Below are 14,504 nucleotides of genomic sequence, written 5' to 3' on the forward strand. Positions count from 1 at the left end.
TATTTCGTCAATGTCTTTTAATATTTTGTTCACCCTTTTCAGCTTTCCTCAGCAGGTGGCTGGCTGGTCCCAATTACCTGTTCCACTGTTATTAGAAGTGAAAGTCTCTGTTATGCAAATGTAAGAGATTATTATTGTTATAATTTCCTGACTACTGGTTTTGGGTTCCTTTGATGGGAAAAGTGTGCGCTAAACTCCCATTTACTTGGCATGATATAGAGATTACAGAAGAAATAAATTTTGTTAAGCCCAAATTGCTTTGATTCACCTTTGATTAAAACTGAAATCAGAGGCCACAATTTTTTTAGAGATAAATTTTACAGAGCTATTGATACAAATGCTTTTGATAATGTAAAACACTGGGTTATGAATTAGCCTTTGTTAGACAGTTGAGGAGAATTTTAAGTTATATGAATATATATTCTGAATTTTGTTAAAAATCTGAGTTTTTATCTGCTTATTAAAAAGGTACAAGGAGGGCTTCCCTGGTGGTGCAGCGGTTAAGAAACCGCCTGCCAATGCACGGGGCATGGGTTCGAGACCTGGCCCAGCAAGATCCCATATGCTGCGGAGCAACTAAGTCCATGCACCACAACTACTGAAGCTGGGGCACCTAGAGCCCATGCTCTGCAACAAAAGAAGTCACAACAATGAGAAGCCCGCGCACTGCAATGAAGAGTAGCCCCCGCTCACTGCAACTAGAGAAAGCCCGCGCACAGCAACAGACACAATACTGTCAAAAATAAAAACAAATAAATAAATTTTTTAAAAAAGTACAAGGAGCTTTCTTTTCCTATAATACCAAACAATTTGTTTGAATAGTTTCCTTGATGTTATGAATGTTTGATATAGAAAACTAACGTGTTCGAATATTTGTTGTGGAACACCATTCATTTGATTTGTAAATCGTATTTGTCGTAGGAGATTAATTTTATTCACTGGCTTTGTGATAATTAACTTGCTGATTTTACCTCACTGATTTGTTGTAATTAATACACCTGGTAGAAAAAGCCTGTGAGGATTTTCTTAAAATTAGGAACATAATGAAAGAAATTCCTTCTGGTAAAAACTAATTTTGTTTCACAAAAATTATATTTGTTTTACGTGTAAATTAAAGTGGCTCTAACAAATTAACTTAGAAATGCAATGCAAAGTGTCAATTTGTCACAACTGGGTATTCAGGCTAATGGAATCTTCTTGCTTATTTTGATATTGTTGTTTTATTTTACCTCTATTCATATGTGGATCATCACATTCCAAAAGATTAAATGATAATTCTCTTAAAGCTTCCCTAAGCATATAAACACTTTAACAGGTGGTGATTCAGAAGGCGTCTGCACTGCTAAATTATCTCTCATCCCCTCATTCTTGCCCAATAAATAGACATCTCATGGTGGAACATGGGATAAATGGGAATTAGCAGCAGGTGGAGGGAAAGACAGGAGCAAGTGGTACAAGCAAATGGCCTTGAAGTCAGACTGATGGTGATTGAAACCCCTTACTAAGCTTTGTGATCCTGGGTAAGTTACCCTGAGCCTCGGAGTCATCAACTGTAAATTGGGGGTAATGATGGTAGCCACCTCACAAGGGCTTTTGTGGGGGAGAAGATGAAGGATTACCTAAGATTGTGGTTATAAATCACTCAGTCCCTTGAGAGCATGTGATAAGTACTGTATAAATAATGACGGCTATTATTAGCTGACTGGGATGCATTTAGCTGTCTCGGGAATAAAGGCAGCTGCAGAATTTCTGCTAGGAGGGTCTCCGGAACAGAGCTCACACTGGAAGGCGCGATAGGACCCTGCTTTTAAGTTGATTCTTTGCGTAGTTGAAGAAAAGAGGAAGGAGATTTAGAGGGACTGGAGTGCTTCCCCCACCCCGCACCCCTTGTGCGCTGCTCCCGTCCCGGAGATGTTCGGGGCTTGTCTTGCACTCCTCCGTCCCGTCCCATTCGTTCCAACCAATCAACCAGTCAACAAACACGAAACAGCCCTGCCAAGGGGTTGTGGACTCTGGAGAGAGGGCACCGCACTTCTAGCTTGAAGGGTAGCCGCCCTGCGCTCAGGTCCCCGCCAGATGCCCCTTACCCCTTACACCGACCCAGTGGGAACCCACCGAGACCCACCCCAGCCCCGCTCGCCCTGGACGTCAGCCTCATCTCCCTTTCCAAGGAGCAGGGGCAGCATCCGGGGTTTCACCGGCCACAGACCGCAGAGAGTGGTCCCCCTGAGCCAGGCTGGTGTCAGCGCACTGCTGACCCGGGGAAGCCGCTCGGACCCGCTGCAGCCTCCACCGTCAGACAGGGATCCATTCCCAGCACCTGCTCAGGTCGGGGTCACACTCGGGCATCCACAGCCGCGGCCAGTCTCCTGTTCCCGCACGGCCACTCTCCCCACCCAGGGCGAGGCTTGATCTTGGCACTGGAGCCGACTTTGAGGTCCAGGCTTCGCCTCCAGTTAGGACGTGACCTTGGGCAGGTTATGTTTGTGTGTCCGGTTTCCACCATACCATGATCACCCCCAAGGACCATCATCAATCTGGAGGGTTTGGCACCTGCGCTCAGAGAACTTTCAATACGCGTCAGCTCTGATTACCTTACTTGCCCCGAACCCAGACAAATCTATCAACCTGCTCTGATTGTATGGTGAAAAGACCCCGGGTTCTGGTTACAGTCCCAACTGCAGTCTCAACACAGACACGCTGAATAATCTGGGACCAGTTGCCCCTTCTCTCTGGACCTCTGCTGCTCCGTCCGTCACCTGATCGACGTCAGATTTGAAAAACCCATTTATTGATCTTACAGGCTCCTCCCCCGCAGGAGCGCCCAGCTACAGGGATTACGCAGTCCTGTGGGAGGGGCCCCACGGGTGGGAGGCTGGTCACTCTGCTTTAGGGGCGAGGGAGGTCAGAGGTTCATAGGAAAATGGCATTTGAACGAGGCTAGAAGGATGACCCACTGGACTCCGTCCGGTAAATAATGGCGAGGCTTTTATGTCGCTGCCCTTTCAGAGCTGAGCGTTCGCAGGGATCGCGTCCTGTAGTAGGCCCACTTTCCTCCTCCACGGCTGAGGTCGCGGGGACCGCGGAGGAGCACAGAGCAGGTGGTGCCCGGAGTCCGCATCCCAGGACCTGGCCCGCATCTCGAGGCCCGCTCCAGGGTCCGCTCGCTGGGACCGCGGGGGTGCGGCCGTTCTGGCCGCCAGTGCCCTGGCCACACTTGGCCGTGGCAGAGGCCCCGCTTCAGGAAGGATTGGCTCGGCTCGGGCAGCGCCCGCGCAGTTCCAGCCCGCGAGAGCCACGGGGTCCCGGACCGAGCGCCGGCTGCGCGCGCGCGTCACGTGGGCGGCGCGGGCGCGCCCCGCCGCGGGCGGGGCGCGGGGGCGGCGCGCGGCCTCCCGTGAAGCCCCGCGCGGGGAAGGACCGGAACTCCGGGCGGGCGGCTTGTTGTTAACATGGCGGCGGGAGCTACCGGCACGTCTCCAAGAGACGGCGGGGCCCACACCCGGAAGACGGGTCTCTTTTCGGCCTAGCGCGGCGGCCGCTGTGGACCCGGAAGTCCGGGCCGGTTGCTGAATGAGGGGAGCCGGGCCCTCTCCGCGCCAGTCCCCCCGCGCCCTCCGCCCCGACCCGGGCCCCGCCATGTCCTTCTTCCGGCGGAAAGGTAACGAGGGGCGCGGACGGGCGCGGGGCCGGGCCTGGGGCGGCGGGTGGTGGCGAGGCCGGGGCCTCGGCGCGGAAGGACGCTCTGTGCGCCGCGCCCGCGGTCTTGCGAGAGGGAGCGGGGCCTCCGCGCGGGCGGGCCGGCGCCCAGCCGGTTCGGAAGTGTGTGCCGGGACCCGCGCGGGGTGGTGCCTTTTGCGGACACACAGTTTTTCGGGGGCGGGGTGGTGCGTGTGTGTGCGTTTGTACCAGAAGAAGGGAATTCCTTCCGTACTTTCTTTACGGAAGTCTCGGACTTGTCAGAATATTGAGGGGTTTATGTCAAGCAACACGTGAAAAAATTGTTTTCTTCAACTAGTGCTCTTTTCCAGTTTCCCCTTTTTTCGGGGGGTGGGGTGGGGGAGCGGGATTCTGCTGTTCCTGAAGTGACAGTGCTTAACTTATGGCTAAAAGTCTCCTAACGAAAACGACTCCTTCATTTGATGGGTTAGCAAGTTTACTGAGTCCTGGCACCCAAACTCCAGAAGCAAACTGCTTATATTTCTGATTTTCAGGAGTAGCTCCCCAGTTTTTGAGTAGAGGCAGCTTGATTTTGAGCCTGGGTAAGGTTGTTGGCGTTTCGTTACCTGTACGTATCCAGAGTGGACAAGTGTGGGCCTTCTGGGTTGATTAGTGGTTCTTGTATCGATTCTCGTTGCTTCCGGGAAAATTTACCAGACAAAAACGGGTTTTGGGGAAAGTACTAAACTAAATCAGGGACTTAGGTTCACGTGACAGCTCTGCTACTAACTCTGTCACCTGGGACAGAAAAATGTTAACCCTCTTTCCTCTCTCACCTGAGAATTCAATGATTCCTAAAGGCCCCATTCAACTCTATAAATTAAAGATTTCCTTTTAAGTACGCACAGAGTTTTAATAACTGATGCCGTGTGATGAGTGAATGAAACCATGATGAGTGAATGAAAAGCACTCTGAATGAATGAAAGTGGTAAAATGGTACAAGGAAGCTTTATTGGTAAGGTACCTTGGTATAGTTAATAGCTCTCTAATTTGTTTGAGTGTTGGAATGGTTAGTTGTAGTGTTTTTTTCGGGGGGGGAGCATTCTGTGTATAATGAGGCAGATTGCATGTTGCACAATAGACTGTTGTCTCTATTCAACAAATACTTTTGAACGTCCACTGTTTGCCAGGCACTGTGCTAGGCGCTCAGTATTAAGCACTGAACAAGACAAAATCCTTATATCCATGGAGCTTGTTGTCTGCTGGGGTAGACGGACGATAAATCAATCTCTCTCTCTCTCTCTCTGTCTCTCTCTGTCTCCCTCTCTCTGTCTCCCTCTCTCTGTCTCCCTCTCTCTGTTTACAAATTGAATACAGTGTTATGAAAGAACTTGAGAGAAGAAACATATTTCGGTTTGATGTTAGTCAAAGGCCTCAGCAGGTGACCTTGAAACTTAGAGCTGAAGGAACAGCAGGAGGTAACATACAGAGGCCAGGGAAGAGCATTCTAGGCACAGGGAATAACGTGTTCAGAGGCTGGGAGGTAAGAGTTTGGTGCCCTTCAAGAAAGAAAAGCCCACTGTGACTTGGGCTTAGAGAGGTAGACAAGGATCAAGTGATTCAGAGCTTTGTAGGTCACGGTTAGGTGTTATTCCAAGTGCAGAAACAATATTACTTTTAAAATTTTAAAGAGGGGTGATTTGATCTCTTTTTATGTTTTAAAAAGATCATTCTAGATGCCTTTTGGAAACTGGATGTGGCAAGAATAGAAACTGGAGATGGTCTTATTTAGGGATCCCATCCAGTCTCTGAATACCATTTTTAAATACCACCTATCTGCTGATGACTCCCAAATTTACATCTCCAGCTTGGATTCTCTGCCCTGAATTCAGACTGTGTATCCAGCCCTTGGTCCACTTTATACCTCTACCTAATAGATGTCTAATAGATAAATCTTTAGCCTACTGTATCTAAAATTTCCCCTTAGATTTAGTCCTCCTAAACTTGTACATCACTTTTTCTCATCTTAACAAATTACATTTCTGGCCTTTTAATTGCTCAGGCTAAAACTTTAATACCTTCCTGAACCTCTTTCTCTCCTACTGTATATCTGATCTGTTAGGTCTACCCCAGAATATACCCAAATCCAACCATTTCTCACCATCCCTGACCATTAGCACCCTGGTCTAGGGAGTCATCTCTATTTAGGTTGGGTGGTTAAGGAAGTCCTCTGAGGGATGTCATTCGGATCTCAGCTTAAATGTCAAGAGGAAGCCGGTTTTGTGAAGATCAAGGAAGCAGGATTATTTTACTATAGACTTCAATTTGGTTTGCCTTCTTCCATTCTTGACGCCTCTGGTGTATTTTCGAAATGCATTCTGCCACGCCTCTGTTCAGATTCCCTCAGTGGCTTTCTGTACATGGCCCTCCATAATCTAGGTCCCATTTCTTCTCTGTGTTCATCTCCTGCTTTCTTTCTCCATCATTCTTCCATTTATATTTGCCTCTTTGTTGTTAAGTACATTCCCACCTCAGGGCCTTTGCACTTATTCTCTCTGCCTGGAAACCTCTTCCCACAGATATGTGCCTATTTTGTCCCCCATCTTCTTCAGGTTTTTGATTAATTGACATCTTAGTGAAGCTTTCTCTGACTAACTTGCTTAAGATTGTAGTCCCCAGGCCCTGCACTCCCATCCCGTCACCCTACTTTATTTTTTCTGTAGCATTTGTCACCATCTGCTGTACTATGTGTTTTATTAGGATGGAAGATGATTTCTGTTCATGGCTGTATCCCCATGTCTAGATTAGTGCCTGGGATATAGTTAGGAAGTTAGTAAATATTTGTTGAATAATTAAAGTAGGAAGTAATAAGTGCTGTGCAGGGAATTTAAACAGTGATGTGGGAGCAGATCGCCAGATGACAATTTGTGTTTGGATAGTGAGGGAAGGCTTGTCTGAGCAGATGGTATTTAAATTGAGGTCTCAATGAGGAAGGAGAGCCAGCCTTGCAAAGGTAAAAGGAACTGCATTCTGGCTGGAAAGAACTGGTAATACCAACATCCTGAGGCAGGAAAGAGCAGGGTTTGTTCAAGGACAGAAAGAAAGCTGAAATGTGCTGGGAGTGGAGGGCAATGGGGCATGTTTTAGAGATAGAGATAGCATGACTTGAGTAGATGATTGGAGTGAAGGAAAACTGGGAAAGCTTTGGAAAGCTTAGAGCTTGAGGTAGGAGGAGTCCAGAGCTCTCTTCTGGCAGTTGTGAGTTTGCAGAAACTCTTGGACGTCCGTGTGGATATGTCAAGGAGGCAGTTGGATGTACAGGTCTGTAGTTCTGGGAGGGGATCAGAATTTGAGTGCTGAATCTGGACTTAGAAGTATTTTGCATAAATGATGGTTAAAGACACAGGCCTAAATGAGCTCATCTGTGGAGTACATATGGGATATGAATTAGTTGTGTTGAAAGGCTAAGGTACCGTGACAAAGAGACACTAAGTACAATGGCTCAAACAAGGTAGGCCTTTATCTCTATCTTGTGTAACTATCCAAGTCCCTGGTCATCAGGTGGCTTTGCTTCACGATCATTCAGGCATCGTTTTCCTCCCATTGTGTTATTCCTCTTTCTCTTAGGGTACAGTCTGTGTGATCAAAGCCAGATCTTAGTCCCTTCTGTCAGCTTTCTGACTTCTGATAAGGGGAAAGAGAAGCATTGGCCAGAAATGGCACACACCTCTTCTGTTCACACTTCATTGCTGAGGACCGAGTCATATGGTCACAGTTAATTAACTCAGGGGCTTCTGGGAAATGGAGAGAAGCTAGCCAGTTGTGTGCCAGGATACAACCCTCTTACTAGGAAGGCCAGGTAGAACCCTCTACAACCCTCTACAGCGGCCAGGTGGAATCTCCTGCCATGCTGTAGACAAGGAGAGCGCTCCGGGGTTAATCCAGCTTTTAGAAGTTGAGGAACATGAGTCATTGGCAAAGGAGAATCTCAAGAAAACGCCAGTGATATAGGAGTACGATATCATGGAAGCTAAGAGAAGATAATATTTCAAAAAGGAGGGGTAAACGGGGAAGGGGCTGGAAGGGGCCATTGGGGTAAGGGTGGGGGGGTTGTTTTTTTAAGATAAAAGATGCTAAGCGCGTTTGTTCTAGGAAAGATCCGGTAGAGAGGGAGAAAATGATACCAAAGAGGTTACTTGCAAGAGTGAAGTTCTTGAGAAGACCTTAGGAGTTGGGATTAAAGCTGGCTGTATCAAGATTTGATTAGGATACACTGCAGCTGGAGATGGCAATCGGCACAACCACTTGTTTAAAAACCTTCAAACAATGCTATAACCTGTTTATGAATACATAAATATATTAAAGGCTAAAAATGATGGAAACCATAAACATTCCATTTCTGAAATTTTTTTCTCTAGGAAGAGGGGGAATGAGTTGAGGGAGGGACTTTAGTTGTAACTGCAGTGTTTTATGTCTTTTAAAAATTCTTCTGAAGCAAATATGGCATAATGTTAAGATTTGCTAAACCTGAGTGTTCCTCATATTAAGGTCTAGTCTTGCCTTTGTTTTAAATGTTTCATAATAATAAGAAATTATTATTTCTTATAGAAGAAGTAGTGCAAAATAAGATGACAGAAATAAACCACTTTAAATATAAATAGAATAAAATCTCTATGGCTAAAAAATCTAACAAAAGTCTGTATAAAGATGGACTAAAAGATGAAGGCTCAAGTTGGGTAATAAGCCAAAATGCACCTATTTACCAGAGACACAACCAAAACATAAGGACGTAGAGAAATTGAAAATAAATGGATGCAAAGATATATCAGGCAAATGTTAACTAGAAGAAAGTTTGTGTGGTAGATGAAATACTTTAAAGCATAAAATACCATTAGGGCTAAGAAGGCCTGTAAATCATGATGAAGCGAAAAGGGTACTAGGAAGATAAAACTGTGAACTTGTTTGTACCTAAATCAGTTTCAAAAGGTATAAAACAAAATACAGAATTACCAGGAGAAGTCAACAAATTCGTCGTCATAGTTAGAGTTTTAAGAATGTTCTTTTTAGAAATAAAGAGCAGTAATCACAATAAAAAGAAATGGGTTAACCCAGACGATAAAAAGATGGTGATCTTCAGATTGGTTTCCTGTACTGTTTAAATGTTAAAAAGGTCATGGGAAAGTTAAAAGTAAAAGGATGGAGAAACATATCAGGGATATACAAACAGAAGGAAAGCTAGCATAGTCTTCACAACAGCACACACATGAAAAAAAGATGGAAAAGTTAAGTTTTGTGAGGGAAAGGGAACAAGAGTCATTATTCACAGATAATATGATTGCATACATAGAATATTCAAGAAATTCTAGGCTTCCTTGGTGGCACAGTGGTCATGAACCCACCTGCCAGTGCAGGGGACACGGGTTCGAGCCCTGGTTCAGGAAGATCCCACATGCCGTGGAGCAACTAAGCCCATGCACCACAACTACTGAGCCTGCGCTCTAGAGCCTGTGAGCCACAACTACTGAGCCCATGTGCCACAACTACTGAAGCCTGCGCTCCTAGAGCCCGTTCTCTGCAACAAGAGAAGCCGCTGTAATGAGAAGCCCAGGCGCCACAACAAAGAGTAGCCCCCACTTGCCGCAACTAGAGGAAGCCTGTGCACGGCAACAAAGACCCAACGCAGCCAAAAATTAATTAATTAATTAATTATTTTATAAAAAAGAAAAAACATAAGAAAAGTAAAGTGGGCTGTGTCAGATCTCGTAAGTTTCTCACTTGGCTTGAGCTACCATGCCCTTTCCTTCCTGCATGTGATCTTGCTAGTGTGTCTGCATTAGAATTTCCAGTGTTTTGTGTAATAGAGGAGAAATGGTATAATTTTTTTAAAATTTATTTTATTTATTTTTGGCTGCGTTGGGTCTTCCTTGCTGCATGCGTGCTTTCTCTAGTTGCTGAGAGTGGGGGCTACTCTTCGTTGTGGTGTGTGGACTTCTCATCGTGTTGGCTTCTCTTGTTGCGGAGCACGGGCTCTAGGCATGCGGGCATCCGTAGTTGTGGCTCGCGGGCTCTAGAGCACAGGCTCAGTAGTTGTGGCGCACGGGCTTCGTTGCTCTGTGGCCTGTGGGAACTTCCCAGACCAGGGCTTGAACCCTTGTCCCCTGCATTGACAAGCAGATTCTTAACCACTGCGCCACCAGGGAAGCCCGAAATGGTATAATTTTTTAAGAGACAGTTGTTAAGGCTTGAGTAGTAGAAGTTTTAGAATGTTTGTAAGTTTAGAATATTTGTATTTGATGCTGTGGCAGGGATACACAGGAAGTCAGAGATGTTACACAACCAGAGAACTCTGTCTTTTTCTTCAGGTTGCATCTAGTAGTGAGTGGCACATGGTAATAATGTTAACTAGCGTCTTAAGTTTACTGTGTCCTAGCTCCTCTTGTAAGCCCTTTACAAGTACTTATGTTTTCATCCACAACCCTATTAGGTAGTCTCCACTGTGGCTGATGGAGAACCACACTGGGCAAGTACATGTTCGGTTTTGGTATGCTGGCTGGGAGGTGCTTTTGAGATGTCCATTTACACACGTTATCTTAACCACGCAGTAATTCTACAGTCCGAGTTTTTAACCAGAGGTAAAAGAGTGATTTTTTTAGGGTCTAGCAGACCAGGGTTGAAATCCTGCCTGTTGAAATGACTCTTTACTAACTCATAACAGTGACCTAGTTTTGTAAATGAAGGAAGTTGAGACCCAGAGAATTAAAGTAACTTGTCCAGCATCACATGGCTATTGAATGGCAGAGCCCAGATTTGAACCCAGGTGTTCTGACCTTGTCTCTCCTTAAGCTCTGAGCGTACTTGACCAAATGCTGTTCAAAGATCACTTCCTGAGAGAAGCTTCCCCTGACAACTGCCCTGCCCCGCTCCAGGGCAGCTCGCCCGATGTTGCGGAACTTTGAACACACTCACCTGTGTCAGAATAGAGCTGGTGTGATTTTTACAAGGTCTGGAAGGGGGTTTCTGGCTGTAGAAGTTGGTCATGGTGATCTCTTCTCTTCCAGTGAAAGGCAAAGAACAAGAGAAGACCTCAGATGTCAAGTCAGGTAAAGGTGAGTCAGCATGTTGCAGGGATGAACTCTTTCATCCTGTTACATTCTCCCTTATTTTGCCATTAATCGTCTCTGCCTTCTTTTATAATTACTTATGACTGTGACACATTTCCCTGTTAACTTATATACTCTTCAACACCCACCATATAATAGACTTTTACTAAGTATTTATTGGTTGTCCTGGTGATTTCAGTGAACCAGTGTCGTCCTTACTAATCACACATTTGATTATTCCCCAAAAGCAATTAGTTGACTGTATTTAAAAAAAAAAAGCAAAAAATACTCTTTACTGAGTAGTCTGACCACTGACTTATGAAGCCTGGTTTTCTGTGGTTTATCTGGGAGTATGGATGCTGACAGTTTTCACTTCCTTATTACTTTGGATGAATGGCCTTAACCTAAAGTTTATTTGGAGTCCTTTATTGGAGTCAATATATTGTCCTTATTTATAGGCAAGAGCATGTTTCTTTAAGATTGTAATCTCTGCGTAGTTTTGACTGATTTCATTATGTCAGTGTACAAAAATTGAAAAGGGAAAATTATAGTGAAAATTACTTTCATGACCATTACGTACAAATTTCATAGGTGTAATTTATTTACGTGAATTCTAAAGATTGCCACTTATTTAGATTTTTCTTTTAAATGTTTGTATGTTGTGTGGCTAGCATTGAGTAGTAACTCCATATGCTCCAGAGGGACACTAATCAATAACTTAGAGGTTTGTAAGATTAGGGAAGAAGCAGGGTAGCTTACAGCCTTATTTTCTGCTTATTTCTGATAATTTAAACCCAGTTGGTTCATATTGCCTTTTTTAAGGAGAATTTGATTGATATTGGTAAAGACTTCAAGCCCTCAGCAAGCAGAGGCTTGTGAAGTCTAACCTTGATTGCAGTAGCAGGAGGGACTTTGATGTCCGAGGCACACCAGCCTCCGACAGTGTGACCTGGGGGAACTTTCCTCATTTGTACAACAAGGGGATTGGCCTACCTAACTCCTCAATCTGTCCCAGGCTAAAACACTCCATGCTTGTACTCTATTTATGACAGTACATTGTCTGTGCTCACATTCACTGCCTTAACTTTATTATTATTTTTATTTATTTATTATTTTTTTTGCGGTACGCGGGCCTCTCACTGCTGTGGCCTCTCCTGTTGCGGAGCACAGGCTCCGGACGCGCAGACTCAGTGGCCGTGGCTCACGGGCCCAGCCACTCCGCGGCATGTGGGATCTTCCCGGACCGGGGCACGAACCCGCGTCCCCTGCATCGGAAGGCGGACTCTCGACCACTGCGCCACCAGGGAAGGCCCACTGCCTTAACTTTAGAATAACACAGACGCAGCAGGGAAACAGGCCCTCAAGAAGTTTACAGTCTGATTAGAAGGACAGACTCAGACCCAGAACAGTAGCAAATAAACCAAAATCATAATAACTATGGTTTATTGAGCACCTGTTCTGTTCTAGGTGTTAGACAAAAATTGTGGCTGTAACAGTGAACAAAAAAGACTTGGATCCAGATCCTGCCCTCGGTGAACTTACAAATTGGTGGTAGGAAGAGGAGCATGAATCAGATGATGCACAGATGGCTGGGCTCAGTCAGCAGTGGTGGAGATAAAGAGACCTGGACAGAGCCGTGTGGGAGGTGGAATAGGTAGAGCTTTGTTCTCGATTAGGTATGAGGGCGAGGAAGCTAAGCCTGGCACCCAGCTTTCTGGCAGGCCTAACACTGTGGCTGGTGGAGAACCACACTGGGCCAGTACCTGTTCCTTTTTGCTATGGTGGCTGGGAGGTGCCCTTGAGACGTCCATTTACACACGTTATCTTAAGCACAATAATTCTACAGTCCAAGTAACCAGATAAAAGAGTGATTTTCTATAGTCTAGCAGACCGAGGTTGAAATCTTGCCTGTTGAAATGCCTCTTTACTACCTTATTGACTTAGGGCAAAGCACTTAACTTTGTTCTGTTTGTGTATTTGTCTCCAAAATGAAGAAAATACTGGTCTTGTAGCATTATTGTGAGAGATAAATGAAATAATGTACCCCAAAAAAAGTACATCAAGAAACCAGTACAGGGCTTCCCTGGTGGCGCAGTGGTTAAGAACCCACCTGCCAATGCAGAGGACATGGGTTCGAGCCCTGGTCCGGGAAGATCCCACGTGCCGCGGAGCATCTAAGCCCGTGCGCCACAACTACTGAGCCTGCACTCTAGAGCCCGCGAGCTACAACTGCCGAGCCCATGTGCTGCAACTACTGAAGCCCGCACGCCTAGAGCCTGTGCTCCGCAACAAGGGAAGCCACCACAATGAGAAGCCTGCCTACTGCAACAAGAGTAGCCCCCTCTCTCCGCAACTAGAGGAAGCCCACGTGCAGCAACAAAGACCCAACGCAGCCAAAAATAAATAAATTTATTAAAAAAAGAAAGAAAGAAAGAAAAGAAACCAGTACAGTGCCTTGTACATAGTAGGTTTTATATTGGTAGCTATTACCATCTAGTTTTAACAGAGTAGGCCCTTGATATGTTGGATTAGTTGTTAGTTATTAGTATTACAGGGAGTTCAAAGGAATTTGAGATCAGCAGATGGTTTCTGGAGCATAGGAAAGCCTTTATAGAAATGAGACTTAATGTGTATGAAATTTGAATGATAAGAAGGATTTGAATGAAAGAGTCAATTCTTCCTCTTTCCCTTACCAGCCCAGCTTCTTATTTCTTTGAGTATATACTGGGCAGAAGGACCTTCAGACTACTAAAAGGAAAATTTTAAGATAGATTGAGGTCAGATTGTAGAGGGTCTTAAAGACCAGAAAAGAGTTGAGACAGAGAAAACAGGGAACCACTATGGGCTTTTGAGCAGGATGTTGATGCTTTACATATGGCATTTATAGAGGTTAGTCTGAAAGAGTCATGTAGGATGGAGACCCTAGAAGTGCTTTGCTGTGATACAAGAAGGCCTGTACTAAGGGTGTGGTGTTGAAAATAAACAGGTCAGTATCTTGAAGGAAAAGTCAACAGATCTTGACAAGCAAACAGGTATAGTGAGAAGAGTGGGTCCAAGCTCTTGAGCTTTAGGGACTGGTGGATTGACAGAGAGAGGGAAATGAAAGGAGAATTAGTCTGGAAGAAGATGTTTTAAGTTTGACGTTTGGAAAAATTGGTCTTGAGGTGGTAAAGATGACAAATGAGAGGTTGGTTAGAAACAAATAATTAGAGCCACAGGCAGGAAGCTGAGCTCAGAGGTCAGCCTGAGATCGGGTCAGGGTCCCCTCTGCCTCCAGCTCTGCAGGGGTGAGCCCTTGGAGCTGGCGCTGGGAGGGCCCGAATCAAGCGCACGTGTGAGACTTTCCCCTTGAATCAGCCAGAGTTACAGTTAACTCTGTTTTGTCTATTTTAGATAACACTTTAGATTTTAGATATCTGTTTTAGCTAAAGTTTTATCTATTTTACAGACATATCAAGGTCCCACTTAAGTTTATTTGGGTGGGGGGAGCTTACAGCTAAAAAAAAGCTTGGAAAAGATTGCTCTAGTAATAACTGAAGGTTTGAGAATAAATGTGCCTTCCAGCAGAAGGAGTAAAAGAAGAACAGAGAACCTTGGGAAGCAGAGGAGTGGTGGATGCCTTGTCTGGCCCCTTGGGCGCTGATATGCGCATTAAAGAGAAGGAGAGGGAGGAGCTCTTGGGAGAGGAGAAGGGGGAAGAGTAAGGGACCACGAGGCCTGGGGGTGGGATGCTAAGAGGGTGAG

At 45.4% G+C, this 14,504-nt stretch overlaps 1 protein-coding gene across 4 annotated transcripts in view; it reads left to right on the forward strand.

Moving 5' to 3' along the window:
- Positions 1–2,838: 2,838 nt before the first annotated feature.
- AKAP10 (A-kinase anchoring protein 10) overlaps positions 2,839–14,504 on the forward strand; it is a 60,546-nt gene continuing 48,880 nt past the window's right edge. For 3 of the 4 annotated variants that reach the window (XM_059997062.1, XM_059997061.1, XM_059997064.1), the window contains exons 1-2: positions 3,435–3,661; positions 10,719–10,766. In XM_059997062.1, the coding sequence (XP_059853045.1) occupies positions 3,574–3,661; positions 10,719–10,766 (136 nt within the window). In that variant the 5' untranslated portion in view covers positions 3,435–3,573. Of the gene's footprint in view, positions 2,971–3,434; positions 3,662–10,718; positions 10,767–14,504 lie in introns of those variants that run through there. The other variant, XM_059997063.1, reaches the window with a different exon arrangement.

This window comes from Delphinus delphis, chromosome 19 (assembly GCF_949987515.2).
Source record: "Delphinus delphis chromosome 19, mDelDel1.2, whole genome shotgun sequence".
In the NCBI taxonomy this organism is placed as follows: Eukaryota; Metazoa; Chordata; class Mammalia; order Artiodactyla; family Delphinidae; genus Delphinus; species Delphinus delphis.